This window comes from Pelophylax lessonae, assembly GCF_965119305.1.
Source record: "Pelophylax lessonae genome assembly, chromosome: 3".
NCBI lineage: Eukaryota > Metazoa > Chordata > Amphibia > Anura > Ranidae > Pelophylax > Pelophylax lessonae.
The window spans coordinates 537,882,770-537,908,439 of record NC_138770.1 but is presented as its reverse complement, the minus strand read 5'-3'; the positions used below and the strand labels follow the sequence as shown (position 1 = coordinate 537,908,439).

Below are 25,670 nucleotides of genomic sequence, written 5' to 3'. Positions count from 1 at the left end.
AAAAAACCAAGTCTTTAGTATCCCTTAAATACCGCAAGGCCTGTTGACTCTGGTTCCAAGTATACAATATGACAAGTTCAATTCTAAATCGAAACTTGGTTTGGAATCCCTGGGAAGCATTGCTACACAGACCTTCTCTTACCTCCCCAAATGAGAAGGGAACCTATTGGGTTTCATATTTCTTGCTGCCAGGCAAATGTTGGCTAAAGCTTGGAAGCAACCAACCCTCAATTTTGCAGAGGTGGAACAGAGAGTGATGTGCACTGCAATCCTTACGAACATCCATTTTAAATTCTTTAAAGTATGGTCCCTATGGCTAGAATGCAACAGCCATATGCACCTAGGCCAATCCCTTCTTTCTCTCTAAAATCACCTTCTATGAAACTGAAGTAACCATGTGCTCAACCGTACCCCAGGGATCTCTCTGTTCTCTTTCTTTACTCCCCCCTTCCCCATAACCCTCCCCTCCTATTTTTCTTCCCTTTCCTCCCCCCTTTCTTCCTCATCCTCTACTCTTCTTCTCTAAAACCTCTTCTATTTCTCATCCCTTCAGATGAAACCCTTTTGGTCCATGCTTGTTCCTATCCCCCTTTAACCACTTGCCGACTGCCCCATGCAGATTTACTGCAGCAGGGCGGCTCGGTTGTGCATAATCACGTAGATCTATGTGATTATGTGCACGTGGTTTCGGTGGCGCACGCTGTGATTAAACACAGCGAGAGCCAGGCCACGGGAGAAGTGGGCTCGATCGCTGCTGGCCTCTCGCGATCTTCGGCTAGAATGACAGGAGTGCCGTTTGCCTATGTAAACAAAGCATGGCGGCTCTTCTGTCTGAGAGGCTGGGAATGATTGTGTTATTTAGCTAAGCTAAGCTGAATCACTGATCTCTCTCTGCCTCTGTCAAACCCATACTCCCCACAAATTTAGTAAGCACAATAGGGAAGACATTTAACCCCTTGATCAACCCCAGTGTTAACCCCTTCCCTGCCAGTGTCATTTTTACAGTAACAGTGCATGTTATTTAGCACTGATGACTGTATTATTGTCACTGGTCCCCAAAAAGTGTCAAAAATGTCAGTTACTGGTCTGATCTGTCCAGCGGCAATGTCGTCGTCCTGATAAAAATCGCTGATCGCCGCCATTCCTAATAAAAAAATAAATAAATAAAAAATCCATAAATCTATCCCGTAGTTTTGTAAACGCTATAACTTTTGCGCAGACCATGTAATATACGCTTTTTTGGGGGGGGGGGTTACTGAAAATATGTCGCGGAATACAAATTGGCTTAAACTGATAAAAAAATGTGATTCATTTTTTTATTGGGAATGTTTTATAGCAGAAAGTAAAAAATATTGTGTTTTTTTTTTTTCAAAATTGTCACTCTTTTTTTTGTTTATAGCACAAAATTTTAAAAAACGCAGAGGTGATTAAATACCACTAAAAGAAAGCTCTATTTGTGGGGAAAAAAAGACATCAATTGTATTTGGGTATGGCATCGCACGATCGCGCAATTGTCAGTTAAATCAATGCAGTGCTGAATCACAAAAAAAAATGGCCTGGTCATTAAGGGGGTAAAACCTTGCAGATCTGAAGTGGTTAATAGGCTACTAGCAAAACAGAAAACCACCAAGTGTTGTACAATTCCACAACATGAAGATTACCTCCAGTTTTACAACCCCAAATACATGTAAGATTAGTATGCTGTACCATTGTATTCTAAAACACAGCTGCCAGTTGTCCTGCTAATCCGCCAGTTTGTACGAATCTTTGCATACACTAATGTTTGTTTCTGTGACATTTGATTCCCCCCCCCCATTTTGTTCTTTCTTGTGCTCATCTTACTGCCTTGTAATTCTAACATTATTTTTCTGTACTACTACTATGGTAATCTTTGCAGTTTTAAATAATTCATAAATCTTAAAACCTAATAAAATGCTTTCTCAAATAAAAATTGCTGTTTACCTCGTTACCTGCTTAAAAATCCTACCAAGCTTTCCCTTGTTTGTAATGTTTAGGAGGAGGCTGCGGAATAATGTTTAATATAATTAACCCAATCTGTACTGTGCTGACAGCTCATCATAATTCATTGTAAATAAGATTTGAACACTGTCTTGAAGGGTTAAGATTAAAAAAAAAAAAAACACCCTCCTGCACAGTATGTTAATGAGGGCTAGCTCAGTGAGTCACCAGTCTGTGTGGAACAGAGACACTGAGATTGCAAAAACAACTGCAATCTGCCATGAGGCCTTCTCCTCAAAAACTTCTTAGGGTCCTTTCACTCGGGCGGTCCGATCAGATCCGCCTGTCAGTTTTTTAGGCGGATTTGATCGGATCCTCCATGCATCCCTATGGGGCAGCGGATGTCAGCGGAGACATGTCCGCTGCCATCCGCATCCGATCCTGTCCGTGAAATCCGGACGGATGGAAACCCCTTTTTTTTCTATCCGTCCTGGGGATCAGATCAGATGGGATTCCCCATAGAGAGCAGCGGGGCTCTGACACCTCCCTCTCCACAAAGTGCGGAGACAGAGCGGTCATCCGCCTGCTCAGTGGGGATTGGCCGATCGATCCCTGCTGAGCAGAGCATGGTCCGCAAAGGAATGCGGACCGTGTGAAAGGACCCTAAAAGATGAGAAATATTTTTTTACATTTTAAGTATTTTTTTTTTTTTTTAAGAAAGCCATTCATGACAGTAAAAAGTATTGTTTATAACAGTGATCATCACTATTATAAGCAATAACATTGTAAAAAATAAAAATAAAAATTTCCCCACCCCTCGCAGAGTAGTACAGTGTCATTATGGTGTGTAATGGTGAAAAAGAGAAATATTTTTTAAAAACTTTAAAAAATGTAAATATATATATTTTTTTTACATACTGTCACCAGTCAGAATCCCTGATCACCACCACACCAGACATTTGAACCACACTGGTGACAGTATGTAAAAAAAAAAAAAATTTCTTAATTTTCCAAAAAATTGTGACAAAAATATGACACCTTCAAAAATGCCTCTTACTAAATACCTTGCCTACTTTCCAAAAAGGGGTAATTTGGCGGTATTTGTGTTGTCCTGGCATTTTAGGGCCTCAAGAAATAAGAGAGGCCGTCACAACAGGACTGATCAATTTTCGAAGATATTTACCATAGTTTGTAGACTCTATAAGTTTCACAAAGACTGAATAATATACACAGATCTGCCTTATTTTTACCAAAGGAATGTAGCAGACTACACTTTGGCCTAAATAGATGAAGACAGATTATTTGCTTACAAAGGTATATAACATAAACTAAGGAAAACATGTTTTTTTCACATTTTTTTCATTTATAAAGTTAAGAAACCCAGTGGGGACCAAAAGTAAGCTCTATGTGTGAAAAAAAATTATAGTAATTTCATTACCTACAGTATTGCATGACTGAGCCATTGCCAGTTAAAATAGCACAGTGCTGAGTAGAAAAACATGCCCTGATTATGAAGGGGGTAAACTTTCAGGAGGTTAAGTGGTTAAGCCTCCACTTACATTTTCTATAGGTTTTTTGGGTTTAAATGGGTCAGAATCGGAACTGCAGCTTGTAACTGCTGCCATTCTCTGTTTTTTCTCCTTGTGCCTCCTCCACCCAACTCCTTCCCCTCCTCACCATAAATCCTTCGCCTGGCACCAGACCACTACCTCCAGATTCTTTACTGTCTGTATTTGCCTGATCCACTGGAGTTGGACTGCCTACACTGAACATTACTAGCAATGAAAGGAAGAGCAGGCTAACTGCCTAAAACAATATGTCATCTTTCTGCTATCACCTCTTATTTTTTACAAACTACAGTTTTTCTCCTTCAATTTCTGAACAACCTCCTAAAGTGTTTCCTCTAGCTTTGCGTAAATTCAGAAAATTGTGAACCAACGCACTTATTTTAGGCAAACTTTATCAAATCTGCCCAGTTTAAACATGACAACTTATTTAAACTGCTTTGCAACTGTTCACCCAAGGTTGCACATTTTAATATATGACTTCCAAATAAATAAGCATTAGGATGCCTTGAGAAAAATTGCCAAAGACAGTTGTTGAGTTATCTTATCCAATATTATTATAAAAAGACCCCAGAATGTAACAAACTGCATAGAACACAAGGTGGCACCACAGCTGGTCTTTGTGATAAATGGAGTCTTGTGCGGAGAGAGGTTTATTTGTAAATGTTTTAGTTCCTGCTAGATGATGAATATACAGTTTGATGCAGCAATTACATCTCCTGTTTTCGGTCTTCGGATGCCATGCACATTACATCAGAAAACTACATGGTGCCAAAAGATAGGAATTTCTGCAGCACAGTGAATGTTGAATAAAAGGTCCATTACCTTAATACAAAATAGAGTTTTCTGAACTTGGACACTGCAAATCTTTCAGAGAAATATAAAAGGTATAAACTACATGCTCACACAAATGCTGTCATTGCACTCAGCTGTGGTTATTATTGACCAAATGTGGAAATATACAAGCAACCTGCACACAGTTGTTGCAATACATGGGCAACTCCCTGACAATTCTGGCACACTGGCAAAAGTGGCTATATGTGGGTAACACAGCACAGTTGTGAATATATATGGATAACAAACGTGGATAGCACACTAGCAATTATGACAGCAGGTGGGCAACAGTCTGGTAATCCCGACAATACATAGTAAACAAGCAAGCAATCATTAAAATACATGGGCGGTAAACAAGCACTCATCACAAAAGATTTACCGATAGAGAATACATGGACAATAAATTACTAATTGTTATAATACCCAGACAGCAAACAGGCTATCATTACAATTACTACAGGCAATTGAGTCAATTACTCTGATCTACTAAAGGCATTTTGCTAAATCATGTGTAGCACCTTCCTAGGTAGGTGCTAGAGTAGTTAGAATCGTTTTTGGCTCCTCTGCTTAACAGAGGAGCAGCTAGGTAAATTTATGTAGGCTATCTGCTTAACAGAAGTCGTGATCGTTTAGTCCTGCTGCTCAGTGTGCTCTGGTGCTGCTTATGCTGTCTGAGTGTCCCTGTGTCCAAGCAACCTAGAAAGGTTCTGGGCTATAGGTGGAGACCATGCAGATGAGTAGCATGAATATTTATACAGCCCTGGCCAATTGGAAGGGGAGGTGTCCCTAGGCATGCTGGGTGCTGGTATTTATATTCTAGGAGCACATCCACTGTAGGTCTTCCCTAGCAGTGGATCGCAGCTGGGCAACCTGAAGGCCTCAAGTCTGTGTGGCTGACCCTGGTCATATCATAACTGAGAGAGGGAAAGTCTACAGTGCATGTGGTCTGGTATTAGGGAGAGAGAAGGCTGCCGGTGGTGCTTCAGGAGCCTTGTGAGTACAGACACCCTAAGGATCCCTAAACAGGTAACGCCCTCTTGTGCTCAATCAGTCAGCTGAGGGTCTACACAAAGAAGAACACTGGCTAGTATTCTTAAAACTTTGTCCAGAACTGTCCACTAGTTTACTAAGGGACATTGCTCTGTTCTGCAATTGGTTTGCTGTTACTGTGAAGAAGTATTTATCTGCCTTCTGCAAGGACCTCAGCCAAGTTGCACTAGGAAAGGAAGTTAGAGTCATCGTTGTGAATAGCTCAATTTGGAAGTATCCCACTATTTCCCTTACACTATCCAAGTTCTTCAATAAAACAACAAAAACAAAACCCCTAGACTGGTATTGGCGTAACGAGCAGAAGTGTGCACCTGGCTGTGAGAAATGCCTTGTGCCTGGCTGTGTGGCAAGAAGTGTGGAAGACCTAAACAAATATACCAGCGGCTCCTGCGGAGGAAGCGCTACACATGTGAAAGGCAACCACCTGTTTATTTATTTCATCTGCACAATAGATAATTAAAGTGAATCTTTTCTTAAATTAGGTGATAATTCTCAGCTCCTTTAATAAATCATTCTCAATATGTGTGCAACAAATAGGTAGTTTTGGCAATACATGAACATGCAAATATTACGGGCAAAAAATGTAAAACTGATTCAATACTTTGGCAACAAACAGTCAATCATGACTATACATAGCCAACAAGCAAGCAGTTGTAAAAATGCATGTGTAAAAAAATTGGTAGCATGCAGGAAAAAATTTGTAGTTGTGAACAAACAGCCATCTGTTTTTAGTACACCGGCACCAAAATAAAAAGTGTAGCAAAACATGGTCAACAAATGGGCTGCTTTAAAATACATAAGAAACCATTGGGCAATCATGACAATACATGGAAAACAAACAGGTAGCTATGGCAATACATAGACCATGAATGGACAATTGTTATAATACTTGGGCGACAAACGGGCCACTGCTACATATACGGGCAGCAAAGAGATAATCATCATAATTCGTAGGCATCAAACTAGTAGTCATGACAACACAAGGACAAAAAAGGGGCAAGTGTAATAACAGATGGCAACACACAGAAAATCGATACAAAAAGTGGGTAATAAATAAGCAATGATGACAATAGATGGGTAACAAATAGGTTGTTGGGGCACAAAATGGGCAATACGTAGGTAATCAATAAAAGTATTGGGCAACAACTAGGAAATAGTTAAAATGCCTGGACAACTTATGGGCAAAAAACAGGCACTCATTATAATATTTAGTAAAATGAGTAGACATGGTAATACCAATACCTATGTGCAACCAACAACCAACTCTTATAAAACAAGCGCTAAAAACAGGCAATTTTGACAATACATGGGCAACAATTGGGGAGTCGTTACAATATATGAGAAATGAAAGGGCATTTGTCATAATTTGTAGGAAACAAACTGGTAATGGTGGCAAAACATGTGCAGAGAATGGACAATTGTTTTAATAAGTGGAAAACCAACCGTCAATTATGATAATAACATGGGTAAAAAGTAGGCTATCCTCAAAATGCATAGTGCTGCATATTAATATAACTGAAAGCAATATACACTGTTTACATGAAACTGTTCAATCAGCTATGTAAGTTTCATTACCAGAATGTTTGATGGCATCCAAATTCTCTTCACAATCTCCAATTATTTCTGTGGAAGCAAATTCTTGATTCTCATGTAAAATGGGTGACTGACACCTAAAAGAAAGATATAAATGATTTAATTTTCCTTTAAGAATATTAAAATTAGCATGTACAGAGGTGCAAGCAAGAGCAGGAGCCAACAGAAATAACTCTTTTCACCGCAATATGTTGTAGGACATCCATGGGCTATTTTTAAATTCAATCAGAGCTAATTACTTTTACATAATTAATTCCATTTCAGAGTGACTTTACTCAGAATATTTTACAGCAGAATTCATCCAGCATCTTGACCGAATCTAGCATTATGACCCCCTGGGAGACATCTGTCACCAAGATAGGACACAATGTAAACAAAAAATGTAGAAAGGCACAAGGAGGCCTTGGAGTTTCAGAGAAATTGGGGTCCACGGGATACTGCTGATTTAATTTATAAATCTTGTTATATAAAAACTTTCAGCTTATATATCATTTTTCAAACTTTATAAAAGGTGTTACGAATGTTTTATAAATATTTTATAATCATTACTCCTAGCAGAAATGTATACTTGTAAGGGGTGCTTACAGTACTTTGGCCCCTTTCCTCCCATCCGTGTGTAACTAATGTCCTATAATTCTGTGATTGGGGGATATCCGCTTCCAATCCAGAGAATGGTGACTGGTTGCTGGGCAGAGGAAGAATTCTGTAGAGAGTGGACCTGTTCTTTGGAACTGTGAGATAACTGGGCCTTGCCTTATACAGTGGCGTCGCTATAGGGTTACGGAATGCACCTGGGTGACACCCGCCAGAGGGGTGACACTATCAAGTAGGAAGTGATATCTGACCGCCATGGTGTCACCCCCATCCGTGACAGTGCACAAATCCGCACGCCGGCACCGACTGCATCATTTACAGGGGTCGGATTGGGGTGCGCACCATGACCGTTCGCTGCCCTGGGGGGGGAGGGGGGTGATACTGTGTTTTACCGCACCAGGTGACAGCAACCCTAGTGAAATCACTGGCCATATGACCAAAAGTTTAGTCCCCCATGAAAACATGGGTGAGGGAAATATCGGAGAGATAGCAGAAGGACGAGGAGATTGTGATGATAAGAGAGAGAGAGGGAAGTCTTGCTGATATTTGAATTGTGGACAAAGTGCTACTGCTATGACATGTGAAGTTTTAAGCAAAACCAAATTGGTGCAATCTGAATTACTTATGGTTTTACTGTAACTTGCTTAGGAAAAGGTAAATTATTGCAGACTTTTGCTCATTACTAAGAAAAATATTTATCTAATATCTATTTCCATAGCTTCCAACTTTTTGAGATGGGAATGAGGGACACCTATCAGCAAAAGTAAGTAGGCAAAGGACACACACCCCTGTCACACCCCCTTAAAGGAGAATTATACAAAAAAATTATTACCTAAACCCACAAGTGCTTTTTTTTACCAGTACTATTCAGTACTAACTTTTAACATTTGCAAATTCAGCAATAGAAATTGGATTAAGGGTTAAGCACTGGAAAACACTTTTTGAAAGATAAAACGTGCATTTTATATACAACTATATAGATCAGACCAAAATGAGGAGGAAATAGGGACAGGGGGACTTTGTTCCAAATCAGGGACAGTCCCTCGAAATTAGGGACCGCTGGGAGCGATGTTACCTCTGCTAAGGATGCTGTATAAAGCATTATTAGCCATTATGGTTAACTGGAATATTTCTACATACATTTTATGTACTCTTATGATTATTGTCACAATTACATTTTAGCCCTTTTTAATCAGTCAAACGCATCTTTGCCTCTGAATTAAACATGATGGGGTTGATTTACTAAAGGAGTAGAGAATGTTCACTTAGCAAACTGAAGCTATGTTCACTGTACATACCAAATTATGTAAAGGGGGAAAATATTCTTCCATGCACATGAATGCAGTGAACACAGCTTCATTTCATTTACTTATACAAGTGAAATTGACATCTTTACATATTACAACACTACAAGTAATAATGTGCTACATGTGAGCAGACATTTTCTGAAAAGACATTGGTAAGATCTACTGAATAAAAGCAATTAAGATATGTTTGCTAACAACCTTGTAATGTATATAGCTCAAATGTGGATAAAAAAAAAAAGAACAAGAGAAAGAGAGACAGACAGAGGGAAGTTTGGTGGATTAAACAGCTAAATTCTTTATACCCTAATGGGTTAAATAGAGATTATGATCTCTATTTATTCTTGTGAGTAGGATGATAATAATTATGATTTTTGAATAGCGCTTGGTAGCATGTACACGTTTTCCTTTGGTATATGATGAGTTTAAGGAGAGATAATGAATAGATTGGGTAAACAGTTGGGAATCTGGGAAATTTGTGATGAGTCTGCTATTGCTGACATTCACGTGTGGGCTGGGTACTCTTGGCTTTGGGGTGCCCAATCTACATGGCTAATGAAAATAATATGAAACAATGATGTGGTTTTGATGTAAAAGATTAGTAATAAATGATTGCAGTTAGCTATGGGGGGTATTAAGTGGAGGTGTGGAAATTTGTGCGATCATTTTGAGGTTGTTGGAAAATAATGGGTTAAATTGGATTTGATTAGAAATTGTGATTAAGGAGATACACCTGTGTAGTTTGAGGCTGGACTCACTGAGGGAATAGAGATAAAATATTGAACGGAGGAATAAGCCCCGTACACACGCACAGATTGTTGGCCGACCGATCGGCCGTCTTTTTCCAGTGTTGTTTGTTGGTTGAAATGTGCTCTAGACTTGCACTGGACTTTTGTTGGCCAACAAAAACCAACTTCAGAAGTGATGTCATGTGATGGTTGACTTTCCGTGTGTTTTTTCTTCTCTGAGCATGCCCAGTCTTGCTCGTCTGATTTTTGTCTGCCGAAATCTGTACTGACTGAGGAACAATTGGCCGTTCTTTTGTTGGCCAACAAAAATTTTATAGCATGCACACCAGATTTTTTTCGGCCGAAAAATCGCAGTTGGTTGTGGGTAGCATCATACTAACAAGCCGACAATCGGCCGATCGGACATTGGCCGACAATTTACGGCCAACAATCTGTGCGTGTGTACGGGGCTTAATGCTACACATGCAGCTTGATGAAGGGCATATGCATGTTCGAAACTGTACAGTCGCTTGTAAATGTATGTTTACTTATTAATGCATGAAGATCAGAAGTAAAGGATATTTGGAACAACAATTGGATCGCATCTTCTATTATTTAAGATATATATATATATATATATATATATATATATATATATATATATATATATATATATTGTAAGCTCTAACACGCAGGGCCCTCTAGTTCCTCCTGTTTTGAATTGTATTGTAACTGTATTGTCTTCCCTCACATTGTAAAGCGCTGCGCAAACTGTTGGCGCTATATAAATCCTGTATAATAATAATATAATAAGATAGATATATAGATAGATAGATAGAACAATACTGCACTCGTGAATAATTGTTGACAAGTATATATATATATATATATCAGCAACACAAATGGGAGATATTTTTCACAAAAAACTACAATAGTACAATATATGTGTTGCACTATATAAATAAAATTAATCCAAGTGAATCATAAAAAGTTCAAGTGTTGAAACCCCCAAAAAATGTGAAAAAAACAAAAACAAAACAAAAAACCTGAAGTCCAATGATGTGACAACCAATTGATGAAAAAACTATCTTATTTTCTTTTTTCAAATTTTTTTGTGTTTCAACACTTTTTATGAGTCACGTGGATTCATTTTATTTATATAGCGCAACACATATATTGTATTATTGTAAAGTATATAGGAATGTATTGTATCAATCAGAAAAGACAGCAGTCACCCGGCAGTGGATATGTTTGGCTCTCAGCACCTTATTGTGTGACCTATGGGTGTTACTGACAGCCTAGTCTTAGCAAGCATAAGGTTCAAATAAATGTGAAAACTTCATCACATGCTCCTACGAAGACAAACGTGCAAAAGTAGGTATACATACATCTGCAGGCATGTGCATATATAATTTAAACTGGTTAAATGTCAACAGCTTAGATCCAAGGACTGGTACAGGAATCCATACTAAATTAGAGCTTAGACCAATGCTGAATGCTAATTAGGTGGTTAAGTCACAACAAAGACATGAAACAACAGTTGCCACTGGGAACAGGAACAGCTGGCTAGTACACAGCACTTTCCGAAAGCAAGCAATACTCTAACGTCTTCTAATATTCAGGGTTATTCAGAGTTTAGTACTGCTCTTCAAAACCAAGGCCAGGGTTTTGATTAATGCACAGAAATGTTTGAAGTATTTTTTTTTTATAAACATGTACCTCTATAGTGTAATAATTTATATAACTGAACAAAAAGAAATTAAAAAAAAAAAAGAAGTACATATAGCATATAAGCAAAGGGGTATACACAACACACTTGCACACTCACACAACACTGCATTGCATATTACCCATCAAATCCTATATGATGTCTCCACTGAACACTTGCAACAGGCCCTGGGTCACTGGAGGAAGACTGGTTACTTGGGGAACTTCTGTAATGCTGGTTTGGATCAATAACAGCACCCTGGGATATTTGTGGACTTTCAATATCTTGAATTGGCCTGTATTTAATAAATAAAAACACTGCCTTCTTAGTAAGTTACATTTTAAATGATGGGCAGTAAGCCATAAAACCCCAAAACCCTTCTCTATCCTGCCTCCACCTAACAACTGTACTGTACTTTCATTTTCGCCATCAGCTCATCCCCCATAGTTATTACCCATATTGTTTTCCTTGACTGCCCCCCCCCCCCTTTAATTGTAAATTCTATTGAGCAGGGCCCTCTGATTCCTCCTGTATTGTATTGAATTGTATTGATAATGTACTGTCTGCCCTCATGTTGTAAAGCGCTGTGCAAACTGTTGGCGCTATATAAATACTGTAAATAATAATAATATATATCAAAAATATGTTAACCACTTGCTGACTGCCTACCACACTTGTACTGCGGCAGATCAGCTCTATTGGGTGAAACGACATACCTGTACGTCATTTTGTGCAATAGACACTGGGGGCATGCACGTGCTGCTGGAGGCACGAGCGCACGCTGACTGGACACAGGGGGTGCCAATCGTCAGGGTCCAGCGAACTTGATGTCCGCCGGACACCTGCGATCCTTCCCGGGAGAGGCAAAAAGGCAATCTGCCTATGTAAACAAGGCAGATCGCCGCTCCGACAGCTAGGCACCCAGATAACCCTTTGATCGCCCCTGATGTTAACCCCCTTCCCTGCCTGTTCCATTAGTACAGGAACAGTGCATATTTTTAGCACTGATCATTGTAATAATGTTACTGGGTCCCAAAAAAAGTACCAAAAGTGTCAGTTAGGTGTCCAATTTGTCCACCGCAATGTCGCAGTCCTGCTAAAAATTGCTGATCGCCGGCATTAATACTAAAAAAATAAATAAATAAAAATCATAAAAATATTCCATAGTTTGTAGACACGATAAATTTTGCGCAAACCAATCGATATACACCAATTGGGATTTTTTTTTACCAAAATATGTAGCAGAATACATATTGGCCTAAATTGATAAAGAAATTAGATTTTTTTAAATTTTTATTGGATGTATTTTATAAGAGAAATTAAAAAATATAGCTTTTTTCAAAATTGCTCTCTTTTTTTGTTTATAGCGCAAAAAATAAAAACCGCAGAGGTGATCAAATACCACCAAAAGAAAGCTCTATTTGTGGGAAAAAAGAACATACATTTTATTTGGGTACATCGTCGCACGACCACGCAATTGTCAGTTGAAGTGACGCAGTGCCCTAAACAATCACTTTAATTGTTTACCCCTTCAAGTAAGCTCCAAAGGAACAGAGAGGGGCTGTAGGAATGAGGTAGGAAGAATAGGCCTAGAAAGGATTAAGGAAGTGAGGAAGTAAGAGAAATAGAGGGTAGAATGTAGCTGATTGGTTGCTGTTAGTCCTACCAAAGGAAAGTCTGCAAGAGCAAGATTGCTGGGAAAGAGAAGACAGTCAAATAGAAAGGAGTCCTAGGGGTAAGCTGCTCTGCATGCCCTTAAAAGTTTAACAAGTTGGTGTTACCATAGCAGGTTGGCATAAAGGGAGCTTTTGAGCAGAGCTAATAAAAGATTTAGGTAATTTCTATAGGATATGGTATGGTGACTGTCCCTTCTGTTGGTTCCATAGAGCTATCTTGCACTGTGGTGCAGTTAGACCCCTGAGTGGTACAACTAATGGCCTGGGTTCAAAGCAGTCTCAGTAGCAGTACTTTTAAAGACCCCCTTCCATTGTTTAAAGATGCATGGGGTTGTTCTTTAGTGTTATTAATTGATTAATAATATAGACTGTCCCTTTTTTGCGTATGCTTTCAATATTGGGGAAGGTGTTGGGGCCAAAAGTCACTTAGTCATATATAGAATTACTTGAAACCTTTACTCCACTGGAATTACTGCATTACTGTAGAAAAATTGCCAATAACTTTTAAACTGATTCATGATAACAAATGATGTTTGTGTTTTTTTGAACATGAGCTGCTCTGTGTAGAATTTCGGCAATGCCAAGATGACTGAACTTCCACACATGTGTGGGAATGACATCTTGACCAGGCCAATGGAAAAGACCAGGTATCAACACCTGGAAGCTGCCGGGGCTGAAGATTACAGCTGCCGGGACAGCTGCTGGGCTGAAAATTACAGCGGCCGGCAGAGAGCTCCAAGGCATTGCATCACTGGAGAGCAAGTGAGTACAGCTTCAGGATCATTTAAGGGCAAGTCCCCACATCTCTTCAAACCAAAGAGATTATGGGAAAAGGGGATTTTTAGGGCCAAAAAGAAGTAACACATAATGCAATATAATTTAAGGGCAAGTCCCCACATCTCTTCAAACCAAAGAGATTATGGGAAAAGGGGATTTTTAGGGCCAAAAAGAAGTAACACATAATGCAATATATAAAAAAAAACACAAATCTTGTTTATAAAAATAATTTTTAATTGGTGTGATATAATAGAAACATATTAGATCAATACTGTCAATATGTAATATGACCGTTCTGTGCAATCAATGTACAATCCAATTCCAAAAAAGTTGGGACACTGTACAAATTGTGAGTAAAAAAAGAATGGATGAATCTACAAATCTCATAAACTTATATTTTATTCACAATATAATATAGATAACATATCACATGTTGAAAGTGAGACATTTTGAAATGTCATGCCAAATATTGGCTCATTTTGGATTTCATGAGAGCTACACAGTCCAAAAAAGTTGGGACAGGCAGCAATAAGAACCCAGCAAAGTTAAATGTACATATAAGGAACAGCTGGAGGACCAATTTGCAACTTATTAGGTCAATTGGCAACATGATTGGGTATAAAAAGAGCCTCTCAGAGAGGCAGTGTCTCTCAGAAGTCAAGATGGGCAGAGGATTCCCAATTCCCCCAATGCTGTGGCGAAAAATAGTGGAGCAATATCAGAAAGGAGTTTCTCAGAGTAAAATTGCAAAGAGTTTGAAGTTATCATCATCTACAGTGCATAATATCATCCAAAGATTCAGAGAATCTGGAACAATCTCTGTGCATAAGGGTCAAGGCTGGAAAACCATACTGGATGCCAGTGATCTTCAGGCCCTTAGACGGCACTGCATCACATACAGGAATGCTTCTGTAATGGAAATCACAACATGGTCTCAGGAATACTTCCAGAAAACATTGTCGGTGAACACAATCCACCGTGACATTCGCCGTTGCAGGCTAAAACTCTAAAGGGCCAAAAAAGAAGCCATATCTAAACATGATCCGGAAGCGCAGGCGTTTTCTCTGGGCCAAGGCTCATTTAAAATGGACTGTGGCAAAGTGGAAAACTGTTCTCTGGTCAGACTAATCAAAATTTAAAGTTCTTTTTGGAAAACTGGGACACCATGTCATCCAGACTAAAGAGGACAAGGACAACCCAAGTTGTTATCAGCGCTCAGTTCAGAAGCCTGCATTTCTGATGGTATGGGGTTGCATGAGTGTGTGTGGCATGGGCAGCTTAAACATCTGGAAAGGCACCATCAATGCTGAAAGGTATATCAAAGTTCTAGAACAACATATGCTCCCATCCAGACGTCGTCTCTTTCAGGGAAGACCTTGCATTTTCCAACATGACAATGCCAGAACACATACTGCAGCAATTACAACATCATGGCTGCGTAGAAGAAGGATTCGGGTACTTAAATGGCCAGCCTGCAATCCAGATCTTTCACCCATAGAAGACATTTGGCGCATCGTAAAGAGGAAGATGCGACAAAGAAGAGCTAGGGCAGTTGAGCAACTAGAAGCCTGTATTAGACAAGAATGGGACAACATTCCTATTCCTAAACTTGAGCAACTTGTCTCCTCAGTCCCCAGATGTTTGCAGACTGTTATAAAAAGAAGAGGGGATGCCACACAGTGGTAAACATGGCCTTGTCCCAACTTTTTTGAGATGTGTTGATGCCATGAAATTTAAAATCAACTTATTATTACCTTAAAATTATACATTTTCTCATTATGTCATATATGTTGTATTCTGAATAAAATATTGAAATTTGAAACTTCCACATCATTGCATTCTGTTTTTATTCACAATTTGTACAGTGTCCCAACTTTTTTGGAATCGGGCTTGTATATGGATCAACAAATTTCGTCCAAATAGGGGGCTTCTTCAGGATCCACTTTTCAATATTGACAAGTCTAATAACTCAGACACTGACCAAACAATGTCACCAGTTCATCACCCCTTGCATAACAGCAGCCAACAGGGGAATGCATGTCCAGAAACATATCAATAGTCTTTAAAACCAACGAAGAGTCGCCAATAAACACACACTCAATTGGGTCTGGTTTAAAGGTGCTAAGACAGAATGGGTGAAGTTAAAAAGAGGTGAGTAATGTCATCCAAATAGGGACTAATACATGTGATTAAACAACAAGGATTCAAAAAACTGGACCAAAGGGGAACCATGAAGAAACACCCCTGGTTCCAATGTAGCTAGAAAGGGAGCAATCCACCACCATGATGGCTATTGGCTAGACAAATGTAGCCATTTTATGCCTTAAATTGTTGTTTTTTGCCTTACATTGTTGTTTTTTTTCTAATACATACATATATATATATATATATATATATATATATATATATATATATATATTGTATTATGTGTAACTTCTTTCTGGTACCTAAAGATTCCCTTTTCCCATAATCTCTTCGGTTTGAGGAGATGTGAGGACTTGCCCTTAAATTATGCTATCTGTATAGGGGATAGTGCCGGTATTTTGTTACAGGCCCTCCCAGCCACACAAACCTAATTACCTGATTACAGCTTTACTTTAGGTTCCTACCAAGTCAAGAACAGTGTCCTGGAGTGCAAGGAATTAGATAAGGCTTGGGTAAAAGCACAGCTACAGTATGTGTACAAGCACACAAAACATATTTTGGAGAAAAGTCATTTGTTTGTGAGCTATAGGAGGTATCATGAGCAACTAAAAGCCTTGACTAAAAGGAGACTTGATGTCCAAAGACCGAACCAGGTGTGTGAACATTCTTCCAGTAGTAAAAGTGGGGAAGTACCTTCATGCCAAAGGCTTGCCAGAGAAGTAAGCAGAACTTCAACTTCTGGATCTATGGCCTGAGAGAGAGAGTTAGCCTCAGAAGATCTGTAAGTGTGCACAGATGAGGCAGATTAGGTAGAAGGATTTAGCTCCTATGACCCTCCTGCAGATCTTCTGTGCTCTGGTAGGAGAATATTAGAGTGCCCTAATGTGTTGCTAATGACAGTGTCAAGAGCCAGACCAAAGAGATGTTGTCCCTTGAAAGGAAGATTGACATCTCATCAGTGTCCTACACATGTATCCAGAGTGCTCCAGGCATTTGTACAGACATCAGTCCTATTCCCAACAGAAGTTCAGAGGCTTGTACCAAGCTGTCACAGCTTAAGCACATGGTTCAAGGCATCTGCTCCAACTACTTCATAATGTGGGGACCCACCTGAGCAGCGGAAGGATTCTTTCTATTCATTCTGATGTGGTTTGACAGATCAGAGCTTCTGTCAACATAGGACAGAAGGCTAAATCTCATACTGACATTTTGGAAGCAATTTAACTTACAATTAGTGAAGTCCTTAAAGGAATGTATACTTTTGACCCTTCTAGCAGTACTTCTGTTAATGTGGAACACTGGAGCATCCACAGTGTGCAAAGACCACCTATTATGGCTCGTTTCCACTGAGCTTTTTGGTACGGTTTGGTTCGGTACGGTACGCTATTTATGCCGTTTCCATTATGAATGGTACCCTAATTCCGAACCGTACCACTTTTTGGTACCCTTTCGTTGGGGTAACAAGCACATTAGTACCGTACCAACAGGGTGGAGCTACACTCTGCAGAACTTTGATTGGTTGACAGAGAATCGTCTATCACAGCTTTCCTGGTACACCACGCCTATCATGAAAGGGTACTATTGGCAGTGGAAACGCAATGTGTACCGTTCCGAACCGTACCGTACTGAACCGAACCGTACCCCTCAGTGGAAATGAGGCATTAGTGAATCCCTTCTTAATGGGGAAATGATCCGACACAGCTTCAGGTGGGCAAACCCTTCAGGGTGTTTCCAGTCTGATTAAAGGAATTCCTGAAACTGTGGGTACAGCTGAAAGGTGGTTGCACCTGCGGAAGCGCTAAAAGACTCAAGGACTAAATCAGCAGGCTGAACTTCCAAATGCGGATTAAAACACACTGCATCAATAGGGATTGAAACAAGCCCTATGAGTTAAATGCAGAGGATTTCTGTGACCAAAAAAAATGCCTGTCTCAGGTGTTTGAATTCAGAAATAACAAACAAGGGTTTCAGACCAAAAGTCGCAGTCTCAAGAAGGCCACACAGATACTCTTCTGGAGCTGGAACACGCTTAGAACTTCCATGGGCTGAAGGGTCTATCTAGAAAGACCCTATCGGATATAAAATCCCTGTGGACTGGGGGCAAGCCTTGCATCCACACAGTGAAGCTGAACTTGACTCTTTGCTTGTAAACTCTTATAAAATACTATTAGGGGAGTATGATCAGAGGTCACCTGCAACAGGGGTGGTAAGCAACTGGGGCCAATGCCAAAGCCAAGTCTAAGGTAAAACATTCTTCCTTTTTTTTTTTATTTATGTTAGGCCCAGTGATTAAGGATGGGGGTGAATACAACTATGCAGGTTATAGATGCTGCAGATGTCAAGGTCAATTTTAACAAAATAATCAATTCAGTCAAACAAGTGAGTTAAACACTAATTAATTCTTACAATCTCGCTAATCTATTGTTCAAACAAGTAGACTGTTAATAAATCAACCTATTCAATTAAAAATATTTTAAGCAAACTCTTTTTTTTTTTTATGCAATGTGCAATGTGGGGGTAGATCATAGCTGTGCTTTGCTGTGCTGTGGGAACGATACCACATTTACGAATATTGCACACAAGCCCACAATTACAGCATCTAGCTGGTAAAATCAGTAAAATAATCATTTTTATGTATTGGCACCAATGCTCACACATAAAATGTTATATATTTACCTGTGCAATTTATCCATGAGATCTTGAGCTTTAACACAAATGTACAATCATACTCCACAGTGTAAAAGGGAAGCTCATTAAAGTAGACAGCTTTCCCTGCAGATATCTGCACATTTCAAAATGAGTAGGCAATTTAATCCACTTTATGCTCTCTCAGGCTACAATCTCTGATGTAATCTATTTTTGTTCATTTTTTTTTACTGCTTTGTGATAAATACTGCTGTCTTACCAGCACACATGTGTGGTATATTTAATCACATTTCTTCCTCTAGGAAGCTGGGAAAAGCAATGGGAGCCAGGCTAACATGACTGGAAAGCCTTGGTGATCTTTGCATATGGAACTGCCTGCTCTTCCGTTACATTGAAACATAAACCAGCTGTATTTTTTTGAGATTTTGATTTAATATGAGGTATTAACTTTACATTACGTTATAAAAACGAACTAGATAATGCGTATGCCGTTGAAAGGATGTTTATGCTGAGGTTGATGCACGTGTATGAGACTCTAATGTGTAGCACAGTAAATAAGGGGTATTTTTTGGGCACAAGTGCTGTGGCATATGTGTGCAATGTATACAGTGAATAGGCAACAGCTTCATTCAACCATGCCCTTTAAGCCACACCCGATATTAATTGCAAGGAGCCACTCCCACTTTATGTGTTGCATGTAATTTAGGGCAACATGTCTTTCTTTTTCAAGCTCTATTTGGGAGGTATGAACACCTTCTAATATAAAAAAGAAGATCTGTAGACAGATGTCCAAAACACCAGAAGGTTGTATTACTAGGTATATTGGTCCCAAGGCTGATTTGTGCTATTGATGTTTAATAAAATCCTCCTGTGCTCTGATCGTACAGCATTGCATACGTGAAAAAAAAAAAAGTGCAGCGCTACTCCAGTAAAAAAAAAAAAATTACCATATAACCATGTATGTGTAATCAAAATCTTTCACCAATCAGCAAGCCATTTAACAAACCAACAATCTAAATAGAAAAAAAAAATGAGTAAAGGGCTACTCCATCTGTAAAACATAAAACAACAACATCCACAACATTTCCTGTGTTGTAAACTAAAAACAATCTTCTGTGTGCCTTGTGTCACCAAATATTTTCTGTGTCTCTAATTCACAGTTCTTTCACCAACAGTGCTTACAAATCGGGATGTGCTCACACCTTTAATTATGGGCCTGTATATTATAGAAGTCATTTTTCACCTTCCTGGGGGTCCAGAAGTACCAGGCAATCTCCACTTTTCTCCATCATCACTCAAAGCAAAGCAACGCTATGTAGTGCTTACCAGTTTAAAACACATTTATTAAAAGCAATTAAAAATGAAAACACATTCACATTTTAGTGTATGCTATTACTCAGTGTACACAAGTAAATAGCTTAATTTATACGGTCACTGGTGTCATCTATAACACCTCCTGGTTCATGTACGATGACATCACCCAGACTCTGCCCAATGCGTTTCGTCACAATCATGTGACTTCTTCAGGGGTGGTGGTTTTATGTTATGGGTAAGCACAAAAGACCTTTGGGTTACAACAAATTTGTTTAATTTAAATATTTACACTATATTTTAATATTTTTCAAAAGTTGGCTGATAATTTATTTATTTTTCACTGGAGTAATGCTGCACTCATTTTTTTTTATATGATCGTTGCTATGTTGAATGGCATAAAATGTGAGTTTCTACTTAGTTTTGAATAAGCACCTTAATAGGACATAGCAGCACAGAATTTTTTTTTTTTTATATATTAAATTTTTTGTACAGCCATGGATGCGGTTCCCTGGCAACAGTAACATTTGTTGCTTGATACACTTTATAGGGACTTGAAAAATCAAAACAAACTGCAAGTCCTTTTAATTTATAAATACTTAATATTGATCATATTCACTGATCTCAGAAATGCATTTTTATTAAAAATAATTGGGTAAAAATTGTTTATAAATTCAACACTGAATAAACATTACCTTGTACTATCTGACATCTTTCTGCCAAATGAGGTGCTACGAGGAATACCAGGCTGTGATTGCTGAAGAAACTGCTGGCATTGCAGCCTGTCAGTACTTCCTAAAACTGGTGAGGCACAAGAATTAAGCTGTCCGACTGGAGTCTGTACACGGTGCCAGGTAGTATTGCGTCTGAAGGGAGTTTTATATTCACATGGTGTGCCTTCATTGTCAACTTTATATTCCACAACTGGCATTCGGCAAAGTTCTGAAAAACCCCTGTGTGATCAGAATAAACAAGATGATAAGATTTTGAATGCAGCCTTAAAATTCACTATTCTTCTAAAATATATAGCTTCATTTTGGTAGTCATATTTTAAAAAAGCTTACGTTAATATTCAATACTCGTAATGGTAAAGGGTCTAGAATTAGCTGATCAAAGCTGTTCTTACTGCACAACCAAGATCAAGGTGTTCAAATTGTGAAGCTCTTACGGGTTGAGGAGGTTCCACAGGCCTGATTAATGGCTGGCTCACATCGGAGCATTGTCTTAATACATGTGCGATAAATGTGCATTATCATGTGTTTTACATGAATTGCATTTGTTTTAATCACTTGCCGACCGCCAGCAGTACATATACTGCGGCAGGTTGGCTCTCTCCAGCGAAACAACGTAACTGTATGTCGCCACAGGGGAAGCTGATCTTGAGGGTCTTGTGGCCGCGATTGCCACCAGGCACCCGCGATCGCTCCCCGTGGAAACAGAAAGGCAGTCTGCCATTGTAAACATGGCAGACAGCTGTTCTGTCAGCAATGAACACAGGGCTCCTGTGTACCTCCTATTTAGGAACACAGATCTCTGTGTTCATTCCCTAAGTACATCCCCCACACAGTTATAAAACACCCCCTAGGGACACATTTAACCCTTTGATCGCCCCTGGTGTTAACCCTTTCCCTGCCAGTGTCATTAGTACAGTAACAGTGCATATTTTTAGCACTGATTACTGTAGTAATGTCACTGGTCCCCCCAAAAAAGTAAAAAATGTCAGTTAGGTGTCTCCGATCTGTCCATTGCAATGTCGCAGCCCCGCTAAAAATCCCTGATTGCTGCCATTACTAGTAAAAAAATAAATAAATAAATAAAAATTGGCATTTTTTTTAACTAAAAATATTTAGCAGCATACATACTGACCTAAAATGATGAAAAAATTTGATTTTTAAATTGTTTTTATTGGGAATGTTTTATAGCAGAAAGTGAAAAATATTGTTTTTTTTCCCAGAATTGTCGCTCTTTTTTTGTTTATAGCGCAAAAAATAAAAATCGCAGAGGTGATCAATTACCACCAAAAGCTCTATTTGTGGGGAAAAAAAGAACAACAATTTTATTTAGGTACAGTGTGCACGACCGTGCAATTGTCAGTTAATGCAGTGCTGAATCGCAAAAAATGGCCTGGTCATTAAGGGGAAAACTTTCCGGTCCAGAAGTGGTTAAATAGGCTGCAGTGCACCCAAAATAAGTGGTTGGAGCCACTGTACTAACAATCCAATGTTAGTACAGTGATCTCCCCTTCTGTGTTATTGTGCTCTGACGGGAGGACAGTCCCCCCGCCAGAACACTCTGGTCAGCCCTTTCAGCCATTGGCTGAGAACTCTGATCGGGAGACGGTCGGAAAACCTTTTTCAGTCATGCCCCTTTGACAGAAGCCGGCCAAACAGCAGGTTCTCATAGACCAGCTGCCGTACACACAGGCCAAATGTCGACTGGTTTCTATTGAACCAGCCGATGCCATCTGAAGTTTGGCCCATGTGTACTAGGCTTACAGGGGCAATTTACTAAAATCGGTTCACACAGAATCTGGTGCATAGTAACCAATCAGTTTCTAACTTTAGCTTATTTAATCAAGCTTTTATACTATGGCTCCATTCACACTTGCGCGACTTTGATGCCACTTTGGAGCGCGACCTTGGTCCGACTTACAATATTTGGCATTAAGACGCATCAAAAATTGCATCAAAGTAGTGCAGACACCTTGGCAAAGTCGCTGCAACTTTAGGTTGCACAGATTGAACGGGTGCCATTAAAAAAATGGGCTGTGACTTGTCATTCAACTTTATGTGTCCAAAGTGGCATGACAAGTCGCACAAGTGTGAATGGAGCCCTAAACCTAGAAGCTGATTGGTTACCATGCACAGCTACCACCAGATTCTGTGTGCACTAGCCTCAGTAAATCTTAGTCATAAGATACTTGTAAGGTAATACATGTTGTTTTTAATATTTAGGTTTTTAATAATTAGGTTTCAACCACAAAATGTATAGAACAATGATTTTAGCTTAACATATTATCAGATCTGAAAAGGATCAGGGACATTTGCTGTCCACTGTATTGATTTAGGTGGGGCACTTTTTTAAATAAAACATGGATATGGCTGTTGCCAAATAGAGTTGTAATATTTGTGCTCACGGGTACCTACCTTTCCACAGAATTTTACTAAAAAGTGCCTGACAGCAAAGGCTGCATAGAAGAGCCACATCTGGACCTACACATAGGAATATGGAGCAACTGTTTGACCAAAGTATGTGATGTAACTTTAAAGCATCATTCTGTGATAGATGCCTCATGTACACGCTTACATAAAGACTATGGCATCATGAAAATTAACAAATACTAAGTTACATACACATTTTAGGGCAGCATTTCTCAACCTTTTCAGCATGCAGGAATCCTTGATATAACTTTCTGGTCTCATGATACATAGTGAGGTGGTCAGTGGGAAGAATTCTCCTTACACTTGTGTCATTGGGAAGAATTACCCCTTTATACAGTGCATTGCGAAAGTATTCGCCCCCCTTGAACTTTTCGACCTTTTGCCACATTTCAGGCTTCAAACATAAGGATATAAAACTGTAATTTTTTTTGAAGAATCAACAAGTGGGACACAATCATGAAGTGGAACGAAATTTATTGGATATTTCAAACTTTTTTAACAAATAAAAAACTGAAAAATTGGGCGTGCAAAATTATTCAGCCCCCTTAAGTTAATACTTTGTAGCGCCACCTTTTGCTGCGATTACAGCTGTAAGTCGCTTGGGGTATGTCTCTATCAGTTTTGCACATCGACAGACTGAAATTTTTGCCCATTCCTCCTTGCAAAACAGCTCAAGCTCAGTGAGGTTGGATGGAGAGCGTTTGTGAACAGCAGTTTTCAGTTCTTTCCACAGATTCTCGATTGGATTCAGGTCTGGACTTTGACTTGGCCAACCCAACACCTGGATATGTTTATTTGTGAACCATTCCATTGTAGATTTTGCTTTATGTTTTGAATCATTGTCTTGTTGGAAGACAAATCTCCGTCCCAGTCTCAGGTCTTTTGCAGACTCCATCAGGTTTTCTTCCAGAATGGTCCTGTATTTGGCTCCATCCATCTTCCCATCAATTTTAACCATCTTCCCTGTCCCTGCTGAAGAAAAGCAGGCCCAAACCATGATGCTGCTACCACCATGTTTGACAGTGGGGATGGTGTGTTCAGGGTGATGAGCTGTGTTGCTTTTACGTCAAACATACTGTAACGTTTTGCATTGTTGCCAAAAAGTTCGATTTTGGTTTCATCTGACCAGAGCACCTTCTTCCACATGTTTGGTGTGTCTCCCAGGTGGCTTGTGGCAAACTTTAAACGACACTTTTTATGGATATCTTTAAGAAATGGCTTTCTTCTTGCCACTCTTCCATAAAGGCCAGATTTGTGCAGTATACAATTGATTGTTGTCTTATGGACAGTCTCCCACCTCAGCTGTAGATCTCTGCAGTTCATCCAAATGATCATGGGCCTCTTTGCTACATCTCTGATCAGTCTTCTCCTTGTATGAGCTGAAAGTTTAGAGGGACGGCCAGGTCTTCGTAGATTTGCAGTGGTCTGATACTCCTTCCATTTCAATATTATTGCTTGCACAGTGCTCCTTGGGATGTTTAAAGCTTGGGAAATCTCTTTGTATCCAAATCCGGCTTTAAACTTCTCCACAACAGTATCTCGGACCTGCCTGGCGTGTTCCTTGTTCTTCATGATGCTCTCTGCGCTTTAAACGGACCTCTGAGACTATCACAGTGCAGGTGCATTTATACGGAGACTTGATTACACACAGGTGGATTCTATTTATCATCATTAATCATTTAGGTCAACATTGGATCATTCAGAGATCCTCACTGAACTTCTGGAGAGAGTTTGCTGCACTGAAAGTAAAGGGGCTGAATAATTTTGCACGCCCAATTTTTCAGTTTTTTTTTTTGTTAACAAAGTTTGAAATATCCAATAAATTTCGTTCCACTTCATGATTGTGTCCCACTTGTTGTTGATTCTTCAAAAAAACAGTTTTATATCTTTATGTTTGAAGCCTGAAATGTGGCAAAAGGTCGAAAAGTTCAAGGGGGCCGAATACTTTCGCAATGAACTGTAGATAGCTAAAAACATCATTGGTGTCAGTGGAAACATATCTAAGAGGCAGAAATTGCTCTTTGCTCAAAGAACCCCTAGCAACCTCTGAAAGAAACCCTAGATGAGAAATCGTGTTTTAGCCATTTACAGATACTGTATATTTTCAGGAATAAAAAAGCACAAAAACATTTTACACACAATCACAGTAATATTAACTGCCTCATCCTAAACACTTAAAATGTTACTGAACCCACAACAGTAAAATCTGACTGTATATGCAGTAAAGCATGCTGGTTATACTCACTGTGGAACCTATGGGGTTAATCCTGTACATTGTGTAAAAAGGCTGTTTGAGCCTGTCCTCTCTGATCCTCCCCTTCTTCCACAGTCCCCAATCCATCTCCTGATAGAACAGAGCCTTGGGGGACTCTACACATGCTCAGTTTGCTGTGTATTGCTAGAGTTTTTTTTTTTTTCTTGGGAGGCCAATCAGCACTGTCCAGACGGAGGGCCAGGGCTCCTGCAGCCTCATAGGACAGTCACAGTAGAATGAAAACTCCTCCTACAAGCTTTAACCAGACACTGATAGAAGTCACAAGACTGCTATATACTGCTGATTAGAAAAGGTAATTGGCAGTTTATATTTACTAAAATAATTGCATTTCCATGCTCTGTGTG

The 25,670-nt window shown here is 39.3% G+C and overlaps 1 protein-coding gene across 3 annotated transcripts in view; it reads right to left on the bottom strand.

Moving 5' to 3' along the window:
• The window catches only part of SIPA1L2 (signal induced proliferation associated 1 like 2), a 601,890-nt gene that overhangs the window by 318,992 nt on the left and 257,228 nt on the right, over positions 1–25,670 (bottom strand). For 2 of the 3 annotated variants that reach the window (XM_082249126.1, XM_082249125.1), the window contains exons 10-12: positions 20,586–20,843; positions 11,478–11,630; positions 6,984–7,078 (exon numbers count right to left, since the gene is read on the bottom strand). In XM_082249126.1, the coding sequence (XP_082105252.1) occupies positions 6,984–7,078; positions 11,478–11,630; positions 20,586–20,843 (506 nt within the window). The remainder of the gene's footprint in view (positions 1–6,983; positions 7,079–11,477; positions 11,631–20,585; positions 20,844–25,670) is intronic. The other variant, XM_082249127.1, reaches the window with a different exon arrangement.